A 19,114-nucleotide genomic window follows, 5' to 3' on the forward strand; every position below is an offset into this window, starting at 1 on the left:
ATTACTGGTTTTTGCTCTGCAATTGCTATGCATCCATTTCTGATCCTGCTAGTCCGCTTGCGTTTAGTTTGCCTGTCCATTGCAAATATCCCTGTCTTGAAATAATCAAGAGGGAGAAAGAAACTTTGAAACCAACTTTCAGTGAGATCAAGGAGAGCCACTGTTCAAATATGAAAAAAAAATGCACAAACCTTGGGTGTTTCTGTGGATTGGTACCTAACTGTGCAGGTTTTAAGTGTAGCTGATGTACAGCATGCACCTGGGTGGGGATTTATCATGTGGTAGGATAATGCATTGCTAGCTGGGCATATGTATTGAATCATATGTGACCCAAGGTAGTAAATTCTATAGAGGGACTACTTTGTTCACCTAGATATTGGTCTTTCTGTACATGCACCATTAAATTGTCAGCAGTTCAGAACTGGAGAACTGAATAAGTATTTTCAGTGTTTTAAGATGTCTTGCACCTCTGGCAGCTTTTCAGCTTCTGTGGAAAACTTTCCCATTGTGCCCCCTTGTGGTTAGATGAATGTTATGTTATATCTTGGATCTCTCCACAAAATATTCAAGAGCCTTTAAAGGACTCAAAAATAACTGGAATCAAAATGTTAATACGGAGACATGTAGAAACAAATTTCATGGAGAAATGGTGTGAACAGTTTGAAAAATAAAGGTGTAGAAATACTATGACTTAACTGTGCTTTCTGACTTTCTTTTTCAGTGGATATGTACAATAAACAATATCTCTAAGCAGATATACTTAAGTGAAAACCCAGAGGTAATGTGGATGTGTTATCTTTTAATGTTAAAATTAACTTTGCACAAACTTGGCTGCACAAAATTGGCAGAGTCCTGATTGAGAGCCCAATCCTGTGGTCCACAGCATGGCTCTGTGCCGCGGACCACAGTCGCAAATGCGCCGTAAGGCACGTTTGAGGGGCTCACTGCCGAGCTCCCACCAGAGCTAGCCCAGTGCCGGCCAGAGCTGGGCTAGCGTGTGGCGGTCGCCTGGGTTCCATGGTCTCCCGGGCTGCGGAACAGGAGGTGGGGGCATGGCCAGGGCCAGGGGTGTGAGGGAGGCATTCTGGGAGGGGGAAGATATGCCAGGGGGTGGGCAGGAGGCGTGTCAGGGAGAGGGGGAGAGGCGGATCCACAGAGCTGAGCTCTGCAGGATCCAAGGCACTCATGGAGGGCTGCACGCCCAACACGAGCGCCTTTACTTTAGCACCAACCTTTTGATCCGCTTATGTTTATCTGTACAGTATGTCCTTTTCTGTGGTGCAGATGCCTGCAGGAGCCAAGCGAGTGTAATGACAGTTTGTGAATTCAGGTGTTGTGCCAAAGCATAGCTGCTTCTTTAACCCATAGTTTGGCAAGGCACCTGAGTTGATGCAAGTCTGTCCAGAGTAATTTTGTATCAGTGGTGGTATTTGCCATGTTAGTCTGACAGTTTGCTCAGGTCAATCTTTGAGTCATGTGAGTTCCTTTCTGCAGTTCTAACTTTTTCACCCTTACCTCTGCTGATTTGCTGAAATGCTTATCCTGGGGTGTAGCATAAAAGTGTAATTATTATAATTATGATAAAAAGTGTAAATTTCATAAATATGATTATATATTATATTTTATTCATATATTCATATAATCAAATATGATTTATGTAACATATGATTACATATTTATAAAGAATTTGTAATATATGGTGTTCACTGGAACACCATAGTGCCTGATGACCATAGTGTCTGATGACTGTCAATGAGAATCCTAAATTTGCCCATAAAGTTGTATTCATGTTTGGTTGAAAGGAAACACTTTTTAATGTATTTTGTGTTTGTTTCCAATAATGTAGGAAATTGCGGCACGTGTTAATCAGTCTGCTCTAGAGGCTGTCACTCCCTCTCCTTCCTTCCAGCAGAGACATGAGAGCATGAGGCCAACAATGTAAGTTGCAAAATGGCAGAATGTTTCAAGATCATGTTGTGTATTCCATGGTGATACTATTGGGGGAGTCAATTATCCGGTCTGGGGGGGTTCTTGAAGACTGTTTTTAAAGATTATAGGCAGTCCAATCCTATGCTTCCCAGCACTGCAAGCTACAGCGGTGCTGAAATGACCACCGCTGTATCCTGCAGAGCCAAGGAAGCCACTGGAGGTCTCCTTGGGGAGAAGGGAGCATTTGTCCCCTTACCCCTGGATACAGTAGCCCCAGTGGAACTACTTGAGTCTGTGCCCGCTAAATCACTGGCGCAGACTTGAGAAACCCTTGTTGTGCTTCTGAGGATGACATGGAGCATAGAATCTGATGGAGGAGACATCATTCTTAGATGGGGGTGACTCAAGGCATCCTCTATGGCTGATTGAGGATCCCTGCTGGGTTTCCCACCTTTGTTTTCCCCACCTAGCTGAGAGCGTGCAGTAACTAGTTGAATGGCTGTTGCATTGTTTCTGGTTTGGAGTTCAGTCATGGGGTTGGCAAGCACTAATGGAGGTGTGAAACCTATTGTTTTCCTTTGTGAAATCTTTCCCAAAGATTTCACAGGACATCATGTATCTTATTCCAGCAGGGTTTGGAGTAGGAAAACCTCATCTGAATTTTGGAGCCATGAGAACTGTCTTTCCATTTCAGTAGTAAACAAATCTCTGCCCAAATTTGGAGTGTTGCACTTCATGGATCAGTGAAGGAGGGGAAGGGTGATTACATGGTTCAAATGACAAGTGTGGCCTTCCTGGCCTCTGAATCTGGGACCTCTTGCTATCAGTCCTGTACTGGTCTGGCCCTTTGCTCTTCAGGCATGCACCTAGCACCAAGTACTTGGAAATGTACATTTCAAGTACTTGGAAATGGAAAAGGTGCTGGAAATGGAAAAGGTGCAAAAGAGAGCGACTAAGATGATTACGGGGCTGGGGCACCTTCCTTATGAGGAAAGGCTACGGCGTTTGGGCCTCTTCAGCCTAGAAAAGAGACGCTTGAGGGGGGACATGATTGAGACATACAAAATTATGCAGGGGATGGACAGAGTGGATAGGGAGATGCTCTTTACACTCTCACATAATACCAGAACCAGGGGACATCCACTAAAATTGAGTGTTGGGCGGGTTAGGACAGACAAAAGAAAATATTTCTTTACTCAGCGCGTGGTCGGTCTGTGGAACTCCTTGCCACAGGATGTGGTGCTGGCGTCTAGCCTAGACGCCTTTAAAAGGGGATTGGATGAGTTTCTGGAGGAAAAATCCATTATGGGGTACAAGCCATGATGTGTATGCGCAACCTCCTGATTTTAGGAATGGGTTAAGTCAGAATGCCAGATGTAGGGGAGAGCACCAGGATGAGGTCTCTTGTTATCTGGTGTGCTCCCTGGGGCATTTGGTGGGCCGCTGTGAGATACAGGAAGCTGGACTAGATGGGCCTATGGCCTGATCCAGTGGGGCTGTTCTTATGTTCTTATGTTCTTATGTACTTGTGTTTAGAGGTGCGTTTCCTGCATGTCTTGAATTAAAGGGTCAAAACAGAAATAATACATTTACCATGTAATAGGTTGATGACTTTTTGAGAACTGCCTCATTTGATAGGGATTGAGATTATCTAGTTTTGCTTTATACTTGTTCTTCTGTATGCTGCCTCTTAGCAGATCTAGAAGTTCAACAGACGTCTACTGTAGTCAGTGCCTGTCTGCTGAGGAGTTTGTTTCATATGTTTGAAGTGGATTGCAGTCCATGAAACTTTTGCATTTTGGTTATTTTTTTTTAAGATGCTATGAGACCCTTAAGTGTTCTGTTGTCCTGCCTGCCTATTGGTTTTAAGCAACCATGATTAAAATTAAGTCAGTATTTCTCTCTCTCTTGGCATGAGGCTTCCATTTTTTTCACTTCATTGTATTTGCATGTGTTCTGTCTTCCATGTTCTGTTAAAAATATTTAAACTATTTTAGCCTTCATCAAGAGAGTAATTCTGAAACAATTTATTCAGAAGCATTGCAGTGCTCAAAGTGATGTTTATTGTAGGTCAAAGGCTTCAAATTGCCTGCAAGGGAGATAGGTGATAGTTGCGATGGGTAATGATTTCTTCAGCATTTCCCCCCCCAAACGTCAAACATTGCATAACTTAAGATACTATCTTTTGATCTTGTACTATTATTGTTATAGGCATCCTCGTCCTCCCACAACTCGTACTAGCAGCACTGGGTCTTTGGGATCTGATACAGCATCGTTATCAGCACTTTCCTTGGATTCACTTGTTGCACCTGACACACCTATACAATTTGACATCATTTCTCCAGTAAGCGAAGATCATCCTGGTCAAGCAAAAACCTCAGGGCAGTCAGGCAGGTAAGACACAGTAGAAAGGTTTGTTTTTGCAATTGTAAGTTCTAAGGCAAGTGAATGTATAATGTAGTACAAAGGCTGGTGTCTTTAAACCTATAGAACAATGGTTCCTTAGCTATGGTTAAAGGATCAAGAAAGGGCTATTGGGACATGTGCTCTTTTTTTACCCAGTGCCTCCCTCTGCACAGATTTCATCTGCTCTTGTTCCCTTCTCCAGCCCTTGACTAATCTTAAAAACATTTCTTTTTAACTTGGACTTAAAACCAAGGTTTGAGGCTGATTTCAAGAATGCATAGGTGCAGTCTGAACCTTTAACCATGGTTGCAGAACCAGGATTGCATTATCTGAGTGGGCTTATCAAGTATGAGGAGAGGCACAAAATCAAAACTTTGCACAATTGTGTTTCGTATTTCACCTTCTCTGTGCAGTGTTTTATTGTATGCAGCAATTTACTTTTCACCTTTTTGAGCAATGTTGAAACTACTTGATTTTTTAAGATTTTGCTTGATTTTTTTGCTCTATGGACCCTCTCTGAGCCAAAGAAATGAGTTTCACTTTCTACAAATGAAAGCTCACAATAGGGGAGAATTAACCAAGAGAAGCAATGTAGGTTTATGTTTACTGTTTCAGAGAAAATGTCCATGACAGAGTTGCTAGGAATTCTTGTGAGCCCCAGTACCCTGCAGCCTTGCCCTCCAGAGACTGAAGGTTTTTTGAGTTTTGCTCTGATGGAGACAAGAGGTGCTTCAGTGGGAAGGCCATATCTGAGCCTTGTGATGCTGGGACGATTTCTCTTGAGTTGAACAGAGTTGCAGACATGTTTGAGGCTTCAAGGCATGCTGGAGGCTTGTGAGTGTTGCAAAGCGTGTTCTGAGACACGTGTAATGTGTGCGTGCGAGAGATTTGGGTGCAGTGGCCTGTGACGCACAGCCAGCCCACCCCAAATGGTATTAGTTGTTAGGCAGTACCAAAAAAAGGGAACTCCTTGGAAGGAAGAGGGATGTGCAAGCATGGAAAAAGGAGGAAATAGGATGTGAATGGAGAGGTGTTGGCACCTTACGAAATGAAGGAGATCACTCATAAGAGATAGGGAACCAAGATTTATGTGGTGTCAGGGGGAAGCCAAGGGAGGAAGGGAAACAGGACTAGAAAGAACAAACATTCCAGCCACTGCATGAGACAGTGACTTGGGAGACAGTTTTCTCCTCAGTACCCTTGCTGCACCATGGGGACAGTACTACTTGCTTATCTTAACAGGGTTGTTGTATAGACCACATCAGGATAATACAAAGTGAAGAACTTTGCACACACAAAAAACTATATAAATGAGAGGGAGTATGTATGAACCATTGTTTAGCTATGTAAACTGCTTTGTGAACTGCTTTTTATTGAAAAGGGGTTTATAAATAATAACATGCAATTTTTCTAATGAAACCATGCTGGCCTTGGAGCCTCTTTCTTCGTTTTGCAAGACACACGTTCAAAATTGTTGCTACTGCAAAAAACTACAAACGTCCAACCCAACAAACCACATTTATATCCCACGACGTCTTTAAGAGTATCATCTATATTTTCCCAGTTGGGGTGGTGAATGCAGATGGGAAGCCTAGAATATTTTCACTTTTGTATAGCTTGAAGAGTTAGTGTATATCAACTGAGAGACAGATTTTGTCATATTTCTCTTGATTTAGACTAAAATCTTGTTGTTGGTTTCCAAAAGCTGTATTGGAAATGGCTACCTTATAAGTCAGGCATGTCCAACAGGTAGATCACGATCTACCTGTAGATCGTGGAGGGGTCAGAGGTAGATCGCCAGCCCCACTCAGCTCCATCTCTCCAGCAGCTTGCCCCGTTGCTAGGAGAGAGCTCGTGCTGGCAGGTTGTCTGCCGAGGGCTTGCTGCCGCTGCTGATCCTTTGCCTGTCTTTTTCCCCTGCCTGTGGGAATCTTGCCTGCGGGTTATTGGGGGTGCTTGTTGTTTTCGTGCCAATAGTTTGTGGGTACCCCAGGGGGCTGCCGCCTGCACCCCACGACGAGACGCCACAGGCCCAGTGTCATACCCAGTCTCCTGCCTCTCAGAATCACCCATTCCTGCCCCCGCCCCAACACCCCTTAGAAGTGTGTTATATACCGGGCTTTAACTGAATACACTTACCGTATTAGTTGTGTCATGTGCTGGTCGCTTTATAATTTGCTTTCATTAAAGGATTCAGGCAGGCACAACAAAGTGTCAAGAATTTCCCCTTGCAGTTCTTACTGGATCTTCATCTCTCTGTTTTGTTTTTGCTTAATTTGCTTAACACTTTCTTACTTGATCACATCCAATTAAATGACAGAAGGTTCATTAAAAATGCGGGGGGGAATCCTCCAACTTTATTGGGTTAAAATTTAATTTGAAACTAATTTGAAACTTATTTTTCATGGTGGTAGATCACCGGCACTTTTGGCCGGAAAAAGTAGATCACCATCTGTTCAAAGTTGGACATGCCTGTTATAAGTGAATAATTTTTAAAACTTGTATGGAAAAACATTTATTATATTACTGTAATAGCAAGGGCTCTGTGTGTTGCTATATGTAGGTAAGTATGGCATCTTTCAGAATGAAAGAAAACTGGCTTATTTGTCAGAGCAGATGTGTATTAATTGCACTTAGACTTATTTTTTCATCTTCTGGGGGAGGGAGGGATGGTCCTAAACATTGTAGTATTGTTTTCTGTTAAAGTATCTTGTAAAATTTCCAATAATTCCACGGTATAAAACATGCTATTCTGAATACTTCCTGGATTATCACTTTGAACATTTTTTGTCTGCTTTTTATTAAAGCACATAATTTAGTTAATGGCAGCTCTTGCACACTCATTCCTTACTCAATATCTTTTGGGTTTGTTGATAGGCGTACAAATCCTTTTGGAGAGTCTGGGGGAACAAAATCAGAAACAGAAGGTAAAGCATAATTTTAGTTAAATCCAGATTGCATTTGCATGCATTATTGCAATGATTCTATTAATGTCTTGAATTGATGGAGGGTTAATCTAAAAACTAGCACTGAATGAAAATTGGGATAGTCACACCTGTTTGTTTAATGTGCATTTGCTTTAGATTCTATCCTTCATCAGTTATTTATTGTAAGATTCCTTGGATCTATGGAAGTGAAGTCTGATGAAAGTCCTGATGTTGTTTATGAAACAATGCGCCAAATACTTGCAGCTCGAGCTATACATAATATTTTCAGAATGACCGAATCGCATTTGTTAGTGACTTGCGACTGTTTAAAGTAAGTATACATCCTAAACCTAACCAATATTTGCAAGGCATTTTTATTATAGTCATCTTCTTTGTATAATAACTTCTGGTTCCTTAACACTTCTAGGTTAATTGATCCTCAAACACAAGTTACAAGACTCAGGGTAAGTTGCTAAAATCAGCACAATCCAATTTGGAAAATTTTGTGGTTGTTTTAGTAGAGTTTCTGTGTTTGACCAAATGTCAGCCACCATCAGTCTGTAAACTTGCTTTATTTTTCTTACTTTATGGCAAAATAAACAGACACTCCAGTTGTGAAAATGTGTCATGTAATGCCCCTGAAATGTAAACATGACACATTTGTAACTCGGCATTAGAGGTTGGTTACTGTGCTGTGCAATAAGCACATAATTGCTGGCCTGTGTTTTTTTTTGTTTGTTTTTTTGATTAAGAACATAAGAACATAAGAACAGCCCCACTGGATCAGGCCATAGGCCCATCTAGTCCAGCTTCCTGTATCTCACAGCGGCCCACCAAATGCCCCAGGGAGCACACCAGATAACAAGAGACATCATCCTGGTGCTCTCCCCTACATCTGGCATTCTGACATAACCCATTTCTAAAATCAGGAGGTTGCGCATACACATCATGGCTTGTACCCCATAATGGATTTTTCCTCCAGAAACTCGTCCAATCCCCTTTTAAAGGCGTCTAGGCTAGACGCCAGCACCACATCCTGTGGCAAGGAGTTCCACAGACCGACCACGCGCTGAGTAAAGAAATATTTTCTTTTGTCTGTCCTAACCCGCCCAACACTCAATTTTAGTGGATGTCCCCTGGTTCTGGTATTATGTGAGAGTGTAAAGAGCATCTCCCTATCCACTCTGTCCATCCCCTGCATAATTTTGTATGTCTCAATCATGTCCCCACTCAAGCGTCTCTTTTCTAGGCTGAAGAGGCCCAAACGCCGTAGCCTTTCCTCATAAGGAAGGTGCCCCAGCCCTGTAATCATCTTAGTCGCTCTCTTTTGCACCTTCTCCATTTCCACTATGTCTTTTTTGAGATGCGGCGACCAGAACTGGACACAATACTCCAGGTGTGGCCTTACCATCGATTTGTACAACGGCATTATAATACTAACCGTTTTGTTCTCAATACCCTTCCTAATGATCCCAAGCATAGAATTGGCCTTCTTCACTGCCACCGCACATTGGGTCGACACTTTCATCGACCTGTCCACCACCACCCCAAGATCTCTCTCCCGATCTGTCACAGACAGCTCAGAACCCATCAGCCTATATCTAAAGTTTTGATTTTTTGCCCCAATGTGCATGACTTTACACTTACTGACATTGAAGCGCATCTGCCATTTTGCTGCCCATTCTGCCAGTCTGGAGAGATCCTTCTGGAGCTCCTCACAATCACTTCTGGTCTTTACCACTCGGAAAAGTTTGGTGTCGTCTGCAAACTTAGCCACTTCACTGCTCAACCCTGTCTCCAGGTCATTTATGAAGAGGTTGAAAAGCACCGGTCCCAGGACAGATCCTTGGGGCACACCGCTTTTCACCTCTCTCCATTGTGAAAATTGCCCATTGACACCCACTCTCTGCTTCCTGGCCTCCAACCAGTTCTCAATCCACGAGAGGACCTGTCCTCTAATTCCCTGACTGTGGAGTTTTTTCAGTAGCCTTTGGTGAGGGACCGTGTCAAACGCCTTCTGAAAGTCCAGATATATAATGTCCACGGGTTCTCCCACATCCACATGCCTGTTGACCTTTTCAAAGAATTCTATAAGGTTCGTGAGGCAAGACTTACCCTTACAGAAGCCATGCTGACTCTCCCTCAGCAAGGCCTGTTCGTCTATGTGTTTTGAGATCCTATCTTTGATGAGGCATTCTACCATCTTACCCGGTATGGATGTTAGGCTGACCGGCCTATAGTTTCCCGGGTCCCCCCTCTTTCCCTTTTTAAAAATAGGCGTGACATTTGCTATCCTCCAATCTTCTGGCACCGTGGCCGTTTTGAGGGACAAGTTGCATACCTTAGTCAAGAGATCTGCAACTTCATTCTTCAATTCCTTAATAACCCTTGGGTGTATGCCATCAGGGCCCGGTGACTTATTGATCTTTAATTTATCAATGAGGTCTGAAGCATCTTCTCTTTTAACCTCTATCTGACTTAACTCCTCGGTTAGGAGGGGCCGTTCGGGTAGCGGTATCTGCCCGAGGTCTTCTGCCGTGAAGACAGATGCAAAGAACTCATTTAATTTCTCTGCCATCTCTAAGTCTCCTTTTATCTCCCCTTTCCCTCCCTCACCATCCAGAGGGCCAACCGCTTCTCTGGCGGGTTTCCTGCTTCTAACATATTTGAAGAAGCTTTTATTATTCCCCTTAATGTTGCTGGCCATGCGTTCCTCATAGTCTCGCTTGGCCTCCCCTATCACCTTCTTACATTTCTTTTGCCACAGTTTATGTTCCTTTTTATTCTCTTCATTAGGGCAAGACTTCCATTTACGGAAGGAAGCTTCCTTGCCCTTCACAGCCTCTCTAACTTGGCTGGTTAGCCATGCGGGCACCCTCCTGGATTTAGTGGAACCCTTCTTTCTTTGCGGTATACACCTCTGCTGGGCCTCTATTACTGTTGTTTTAAGCAGCCTCCATGCATTCTGGAGAGACTGGACTCTTTTTACCCTCCCTTTCAACCTCCTTCTAACCAGCCTCCTCATTTGAGGGAAGTCCGCCCGTCGGAAGTCAAGGGTTTTTGTTAGAGATTTGCCTGGTATTCTTCCCCCAACGTGCACGTCAAAACGGATCGCAGCATGATCACTGTTCCCCAATGGCTCAGTAACGTTTACATCTCTAACCAGGTCCTGCGTACCGCACAAAATTAAATCCAGAGTCACCTGTCCTCTGGTGGGCTCCGTGACTAGCTGATCTAAGCCACAGTCATTCAGCACGTCAAGAAATCCGGTTTCCTTATCGTGACCAGAACACAAATTGACCCAGTCAATATGAGGATAATTGAAGTCCCCCATGATTACAACCCTGTCCTTCCTTGTCACCTCCCTGATCTGTTTCCTCATTTCAAGGTCCCCATCCGATTTCTGGTCTGGAGGACGATAGCACGCCCCCAGTATTACATCGCTGCACAAGCCTGGTAATTTAACCCACAGAGATTCTACGGTGGAGTCGGACCCACCTTCAATCTCTACTTTGCTGGATTCTATCCCTTCCTTAACATAAAGGGCCACCCCACCTCCAACACGCCCCTGCCTGTCCCTCCTGTAGAGTTTATAGCCCGGGATTGCGGTATCCCACTGATTCTCCGCATTCCACCAGGTTTCCGTTATGCCCACTATGTCAATATTTTCCCTTGTCACCAGACATTCCAGTTCTCCCACCTTTGCTCGTAGACTTCGGGCATTCGCATAAAAGCATTTATACACGGAATGCCCCAGGATGGGCTGCTTATTCACTCCTTTGTCCCCGCATTCTCTCATTGTGCCAAACCGTCTATCACATCCCATCTCCCTACCTTTCCCAATTTCTTCTCCTACCCTGCCTTTGTCTTGTTGTTCTCTAACCTTCCCATCCTCATCCCATAGGGATGAGGAGTCCCGAACCGGATGCCCCTCGGCTCCTGTCGGCCTTCCCCCAGGGATCAGTTTAAAAGCTGCTCTGCCACCTTTTTAATGTTATGCGCCAGCAGTCTGGTTCCATTCTGGTTCAAATGGAGCCCGTCCCTCTTGTACAGGCCCCGCTTGTCCCAAAACGTTCCCCAGTGCCTAACGAATCTAAACCCCTCCTCCCTACACCACCGTCTCATCCACGCATTGAGACCCCTGATCTCCGCCTGCCTAGCTGGCCCTGCGCGTGGAACAGGTAGCACTTCTGAGAACGCTACCTTTGAGGTCCTGGCTTTCAGCTTCCTGCCTAAAAGCCTAAATTTGGCCTCCAGGACCTCCCAGCTACACTTGCCCACATCGTTGGTGCCGACATGCACCACAGCCGCTACCTCTCCCCCAGCACTGTCTACCAGCCTGTCTAGACGAGAAGTGATGTCCGCAACCTTCGCACCAGGCAGGCAAGTCACCATGCGGTCCTCCCATCCGTCGCAAACCCCCCTCTCTATGTTTCTAATAATCGAATCCCCCACTACAAGAAGCCCCCGACCCCCCTCCCGCCGAGGAGTATCCCGAGTGCGCTCGGATACGGGCCCATCCCCTGGAGAAGGGATCCCCCCTAGGGGATTGTTTCCCTCCTCTCCAGGATGACGTCCTCCAGCCCCGAGACTTCCCACCCGGGCAGCCGAGGAGCTGCACGCCTGAGGTTGGGACGAAGCCTGATCGTCCCCAGAAGTCTCCCCACGGTCCTCCTCTGGCTGCCTGCGCTTCTCCAGGTCGGCCACCAAGGCTTCAAGGGAGCGGACGCGTTCCCTGAGAGCCTGGAGCTCCTTGCAGCGAGGACACACCCATGACTTATGCCCCAGAGGCATATAATCATACATGTGGCACTCGATGCAGAACACTGGATAGCCCCCACCCTGCTGCTGGCTGTCTGACTGCATAGTTTTTTTTTTGTTGTTGTTGTTTTATTTAGGGGTCCTTTTAAAAACCGTACACTGGATAGCAGCCCTTTTCTCTAGGGAAGAGGAAGGGCAGTGTCTGGGGCCCTGGCCTCCTCGCCCTGCTGCTGAACTCGCCCAGATGCTAAACTCTTGTGCCTTACCTGGCACTTAGTTCCCAGAGGCACTTGGGAACTTACATTAAGTCTTACATTAAATAAAAGGAATGTATATTTCATAGCTTCAGACAGAATCTTCCAGAAGCTGTGAAAGCACAAAGGCAACAGAAAAAACTTATACATTAGAAGCAGTGTTTCTCAAACTTTTAGGACATGTTACTCCCTAAGTAAGTCTTTGCAGGGGAGGGACGAAGGCAGCGACATGATACCCAGGATCGCGTCGCTAAGGGGGGGTCAAGTGGGGTGCTTTTATTTACTGGGGGCAGAAGCAGGGAGCAGGAGGTGTGGGTAGCCTCACGCAGCCCCCCACAGGGCTCCCCATGTGTTAGAATGTTGAGAAACAGCACAAACTGGAAACTGGAAGTGGTTTGCACATGCTGTTTCTCAACTTTCTAACACTTGGGGAGCCCTGTGGAGGGCTGCATAAGGCTACCCGCACCTCCTGCTCCTTGCTTCTGCCCACAGTAAGTACAAGCAACACCCCTTGCCCCCTTGGTGATGCAATCCTGGGGATCGTGTCACTGCCTCCCCCGCCCCTTAAGGGAATGGGGGAAACTTTGCATGAACTGGTGGGTTGCGACCCACCAGTTTGAGAACTACTGCTTTAGAGAGCTAATAGCTTTAATAATGTCTCAAGTGCCTCCTTATGTTATATTTTTACTGTAATATTCCCTTGAGGGAGTAGGTATATCTTAATGTAGCAGAATTGTGGCTGTGTAAATAGTGTGTACGTTGTTCAAATGTGAACTAAATGCTTACTACATCTATGTTGCAATGATTTTACACTGCAAAATATCTTGTGGTTTGATCAGGATGTAGCAAAACTGAAGTAGCAATTCATAACTAGTTTTTTTTTCTTATGTGTGGAGGAGTTGTAACTACGTGGTGGAGCATATGCTTTGCATGCAGAAGGTTTTGGGTTCAATCCCTGATATCTCCAGGGTAGGCCTGGGAATGACCCTTATCTAGAACCCTGAAAATCTTCTTCCAGTTAGACCAGCCATTTTCAACCACTGTGCCATGGGACATTGGTGTGCCGCAAGTGGTCCACAGGTGTGCCACAGGAATTTGGGGAAAGGTCATTTATTAGTGGGGCCAATGAGTGATGTGAGCCTCTACTGGCAGCATGCTGTGCCTTGTCAATTGTCAAAAGACTGATGATGTGCCTTGACAATGCCTTGTCAGTGTGCAGTGAGATGAAAAAGGTTGAAAATTGCTTAGTTAGACAATACTGGAGGCAACTTTATATGTTCATACAAACATATGTGATAGTTCCAAATGCATCAGTGAAATCCTTTTGTTATTATGCAGTAATTATCTGAATAAGCTACCTTATGTTGCTATCTCGAATCCAGTTTTTTGTCAAACCCATTTCTTTTTGTTTTTTAAAAACAGTTCCCTTTGCCAAATGTAGTTCTGTACGCCACGCACCAGGAGAACAAACGCCTTTTTGGATTTGTGCTTCGTACTTCAGCAGGGAGAGCAGAAAGCAAACCAACTTCAGTCTGCTACATATTTGAATCAAACAATGAAGGGGAAAAGGTATTTACCAATCTGAAGTTAAGTTCATTAGTACACTAAGCCATTCCAAAAAATTGATTTTATGAAAATGTATAGCTGGTCGCTTGGTCATTCTTAAGTGTTCCAATTCTTTTCCCTTTAGATTTGTGACTCTGTAGGACTTGCAAAACAGATTGCATTTCATGCTGAATTGGTAAGAATTTTAGTTGGAGTAATACTGATACATGTTTTGTTCATATGACAGAATCGTAGAGTTGGTAGTAACCTGGAGGAGAAGCCAAGCCTCCAGGAACCACTGTTCCAGTTCTCTGGGCTGTACCAATCCAAATTCAACCATGACTTTTGAGAACTTGCTTATTTGTTGTCCAATTTCTTATGAACTTCTATTACTTCTAGAGTACTATCGTTTGAGAACATGAGTGCTTATGTAAATAAGTCATAACATTAGAGTCAGCAAAAAGTCCCTTCTTAAACTAGTGGTGAACAGTATGGTATACTGTGTCTCTAGTTACTGTGGTGGATTTTTAAATTATTCTTCTGCCTCTGGGGATGGGGCTTTTTAGAACCCTTCAGGCTGGCTGTTCTGAATGGCAGACATTTGTTAAAATATTTGCTATTAGCATTGTTTCTTCAAAGTAGAACTACTACATAAATTGCAAAGAACATAATAACATTATGTGCAACGTGAATTTTATCTGAATATTAATGATATAATGATCTAGTTAATGGTTATTTAACTTTGCCTGTCTTGTTAATTCAGGCTCGTAGAACATCAGAAAAGCAGAAAGAAATCGAGAAAGTGAAAGAGAAACAACAAAAAGAACTCAGTAAACAAAAACAAATTGAAAAGGTATGTTGGTGCCTAAAATCTGCACCTTGCTGTTATTTCAGTTTCTTGTATCTGATCAGATTTTACCCGGAAAAAAACTGGATTAAACTTAATTAAAGCTGTTTATGAAAGTAAGCAGATTTGCCCTCAGGAGGTCTGAATTTAAACCAGAATGCAGTTTTAATCTTCTTGGAGAGCATGGCCCTGATCCAGAACCCTTTTACATGTGTGCATTGATTTGGACATTCGCAGCAGTAGATGTGCAACATTTATGGTGTAGAGACGATGGAAGTCATGGTTTTTCATTGCCTTCCTTCCCTATCTGATGCATGGGATTTCCTTGCGCATTTCTATGTCTGAACCAGTGCGCATGTGCAAATTGAGGTCTCAGTTGTTCATTTCCAGTAATTCATGGCTAGTGGGCAAAGATTGTATCCTAAAAAGCACAGGCAGAAGGTATATGGATCGAATCCATTCAATTGACACTTTATACTTGAACTTTCAAAAAGCTTTTGATAAGTCCCTCACCAAAGGCTCTTGAATAAACTTAGCAGTCTTGGAATAAGAGGACAGATAGTTTCATGGATTAGTAGCTGGTTAAACTGGAAGCCGGGAGTTGGAATAAAGGGGCAATTTTCTTAGTGAAGAAAGAAGTGGGGGGACCGCCAGGATCTATATTGGGACTAATGATTAACTTGTTTTTATGACCTGTAACTGGGTGTAAACAGCAAAGTAGCCAAGTTTGCAGGTCACACCAGACTGCTCAGGGTGGTAAAACCTAAAACACCTGGAAGGACTTCTCTAAACTGAGTGACTGGACAATCCAATGGCAAATGCAGTTCTATGTTGATAGTTGATGTACACTTGGACAAAAACATCACAATTGCATATATAGGCTAATGAGGTCTGCTGGTGAGAGATTTGAACCATGGTGCATAACAAAATAAAGACATCTATCCAGTGTGCGGTGGCTGTGAATTTCATGCTAGGGGTCATAAGGAAAGGGATTGAGAATAAGACTGCTTGTATTGTCTCCATACAGATTGTGGTGTGACTACATTGAGAAGATTTTGTCTAGTTCTGTTTGCCACTCTGCAAGACATATTGTAGAGCTAGAGAAGGTGAAAAAGAGGGCAGCAGCACCTTGCTTATGAGGAAACACTGCAGCATTTAGGGTTTTTAGCTTGGGGAAAAAGGGGATGTGATTGAAACTTGTGGAGAGGGGGAAGGTTTTTCTTCACCTCTCATAATATTAGAACCAGAGCTCATCCAATGAAACTTTGGTGGGAGATTCAATACAGATGTACGAGGTACTTCATACAGTGCATAATTATTCTGTGGAATGTATTGCCCTAATATGTGCCGACAGCCATTAGTTTGGATGACTTTAAAGAGGGATTGGACAAATTCATGAAGAACAGGTCTGTCAGTGGCTACTAATTATGATAACTTATGCGCTACCACAAGGTTCAGCATTTCAGTTGCAGGAGAGCAATGGCAAGACAGAGGTACATCTGGGTTTCCCAGGCGAAGCTGGTGGGCCACTGTGGGAACCAGGAGTCTGATCTAAATTGACCTTTTGTCCTGATCTAAATGAGTGTTCCTTAGGTTCATAAGCATGAAGCTTACAAAAGCAAACATCCTTGCTGTCATCTTGGCAGTGAAGCCCTCTCCCCAGAACAGGACTGCAAAAAAAGTGCATTCAGCTTGCAAAAGAAAATTTAAGCTACAAACCCAAAGTGAATTCTTTCCAGTATTTTTCAGAGGTTATCATTTAACTGTTCAGGTGTCTCATTTTACAAGCATAATCTTGGTAACCCGTTTAAAGGGAGAATATTTTAAATGGAATACCTTTCTTCCTTTCAGGACTTGGAGGAACAAAGCCGACTAATAGCTGCTTCTAGTAGATCCAACCAGAGTGTTGGTGAAGGACAATTTGTAGTCCTGAGTAGTAGCCAGTCAGAGGACAGTGATTTGGGAGAAGAAGGAAAGAAGAACCGAGAATCTGAAGCATGAGATGACTTTACTGGGGAGGCTTTGGACCTGTGCTCTGAGATTGAATAGTATAAATCACAGAAGGAAGAAGGGTGGAGGGTTTCCTTTATTAGACACAACTTTATATTCTGAACTATTAAGCGTATGATTTTTCTTAAACTTTGCCTGCTTAATGTAAATATGGAATCTCTTCCATATCATAAGAAACCATAGTGATATAATTCTGCCACAGCCCATTATAGTATCTTTTGAGCCTTTTTTCACCTACCTGGCTGTGCAAATAACTTGGTGAGACAGAAATTTTCGTAAGTTATGCGTAAGGAATGGACAGGAACATTTTTATCTGCACACTCTGTTCTTGGTATAATTGCTGGGAAACAAAATGGGGTTTGAACAATGGATTTTCAACTTTGTAGTTAAATGTTTCAAAGAATTGTATTGGCCAGGGTCAGAATATAAGAGTTGAGAGAAAATCAGTGGTGTTGCAATACCATTTTAAGATTAAATGTGTGGTTCTCAGTTTTATTTGAGATTGCACTGGATGATACTGGCTTTTACTTCCACTGAACATACTTTAGGGTATGTTACTTGGAGTGTGGCAAAGACATTGGAGTGGAATGTAATTGCATTGTGTGTCACTAACAGTACATAACACTCCTCATCAAGATAAACATAGTGTGTATCCTTCGGGTAACTTCCAACAAATTTGCCATGATTATTGATATTAAGAATAGATCTTTAATGACTCTCTGTTGGCATGATTTGAGAAGTTTGATAAAAGAACCAGTAACCAAGATGAAATTACTGTTGAGATCTCTGGCCACAGTTAACCTCCTGTTTAAACTGTTTTGCAGTACTTCACTAAACAGTTCCACATGCAACATAACCACACATACAGGTTGCACCTGCTTGAACTTTTGAGAGAAGCCAGGCCAGGGCACACTTTACATTATAAATACATGATTTTAAACTTGAGATCAAATGTGCTTTGACTTTTTCGTCCAGAACATGAGTGCTATTAATACTTTTTTTTGTATTTGAATTTTTGGAAGTTGGAGCCCTTTTTTAAATGAAGAGTACAAGTGAGCAGAAATCTTCAAGAAATCAATTATGACTGGTTGATTCACCAGTTCCTTATGTGGCCTATGTCTAAATTCCTCCTAAATCAGTCAACTTCAGTAATTGATGGATACAATTTAAAATAGAAGAAACCAGTGTTTTCCCTCCTGTTTTAGAGCTTTTGGCTCTAAAGCTCACTTACCCCATTCTAATGTAAACCAAGGAAAACTGATTAGTCATCAGTGAAAACTTGTTAGTTAGTTGTGTGCATTCTCTCTACCCAAGCAGGTTTTTGAAGTTTTATAATTACTTTGCACTAAGTAAGCTTTGCTTAAGAGAAAAAGACTCCTCATTGGTGAATACAGCTACCTTTTTAATGAGTGAAATGATAGTCACCTCAAAAAGTTTTGACTTGTTGCAAAGTAAGCAGCCTAAGAAAATGCAACAGAGTCATTTGATATCTGAAATGAAACACTCCAGAGAACTGTGGTGGGGATATTTCCTTTTAAGTCTCTTGAGGGCTGCCTGGTACTGTTTGCCAAGAAGCTGTCTGAATTCGTGGGAGTGCCTCCCCCCCACAAGCTATCAAACAGAGTTGGCTAGAACTCCAGTAAATGTGCATGGAGGCTGCAGCTATCCATTCATCAGCCATGCCTCCTTTATCCATCTCTCTGAATTTCTGTGAGTTTCAACTTGATTAAAAAGTTGATAGTATTTCTTGCAACAAGAACTATACAACTTAACAATGTCTTTATGCTTTGGAGCTGCTCACACTGACAGATTTTGCCAATTAATAACTATACTACCTTTTCAGTTGCTTAAAGCCATATATAACACTATGAGGATCCCAAATTTGCATTGAAGTGAACAATTAGTTTCTATGACAGGGAACAGTTAATCTTTATGTTCTCATGTTTTCAGGCTAACCACCAGCAGTTGTCACCTGTAACCTGTGTGTGTATATATGTAAAACTGTATGTTAATACACTGTATTATAATATGTATAATACTTGGATGTTCTCATTAAGAAGCAAATTGTTTTATTCTCTTCCCATTAAGGCAGATATTTGTTCCAAAGGGCTTATGTGTTTATTCTTCATTAACTTGTAGGTTGCCAGTTTTTTTGCATATACCTTGTCTGTGTTCAGAACAAAAGTTGAGTAAGGTGGAATTCGCTTATACCAGAGGTAACATGTGAAGGAAAATCTGAAGTACTCCGTCATTAAGATTGTATTAACCTGCTGCCTCCTGAGGAAGCCATAGATTGCCAGTCTCTGGTGTCCTCATATGGGAGTGCTTTGAGTCTTAACTTTGGAAGTTGGACAGATTTTTCTTACATCTTGCTGGAAAGATCAGGGTAAACTTGCCCTTGGGGCTATTTTCACATTCTTTTGGGGGGTGAGGGG

At 43.0% G+C, this 19,114-nt stretch overlaps 1 protein-coding gene across 1 annotated transcript in view; it reads left to right on the forward strand.

The window, feature by feature from the left end:
- APPL1 (adaptor protein, phosphotyrosine interacting with PH domain and leucine zipper 1) overlaps nucleotides 1–18,412 on the forward strand; it is a 39,880-nt gene extending 21,468 nt beyond the window's left edge. The window contains exons 13-22 of the mRNA XM_066616493.1: nucleotides 722–778; nucleotides 1,847–1,938; nucleotides 4,141–4,323; nucleotides 7,213–7,262; nucleotides 7,419–7,593; nucleotides 7,690–7,726; nucleotides 13,700–13,846; nucleotides 13,968–14,018; nucleotides 14,586–14,675; nucleotides 16,521–18,412. Of these exons, the coding sequence (XP_066472590.1) occupies nucleotides 722–778; nucleotides 1,847–1,938; nucleotides 4,141–4,323; nucleotides 7,213–7,262; nucleotides 7,419–7,593; nucleotides 7,690–7,726; nucleotides 13,700–13,846; nucleotides 13,968–14,018; nucleotides 14,586–14,675; nucleotides 16,521–16,670 (1,032 nt within the window). The 3' untranslated portion in view covers nucleotides 16,671–18,412. The remainder of the gene's footprint in view (nucleotides 1–721; nucleotides 779–1,846; nucleotides 1,939–4,140; nucleotides 4,324–7,212; nucleotides 7,263–7,418; nucleotides 7,594–7,689; nucleotides 7,727–13,699; nucleotides 13,847–13,967; nucleotides 14,019–14,585; nucleotides 14,676–16,520) is intronic.
- The last annotated feature ends 702 nt before the right edge of the window (nucleotides 18,413–19,114 follow it).

This window comes from Tiliqua scincoides, chromosome 2 (assembly GCF_035046505.1).
Source record: "Tiliqua scincoides isolate rTilSci1 chromosome 2, rTilSci1.hap2, whole genome shotgun sequence".
Lineage (NCBI taxonomy): Eukaryota > Metazoa > Chordata > Lepidosauria > Squamata > Scincidae > Tiliqua > Tiliqua scincoides.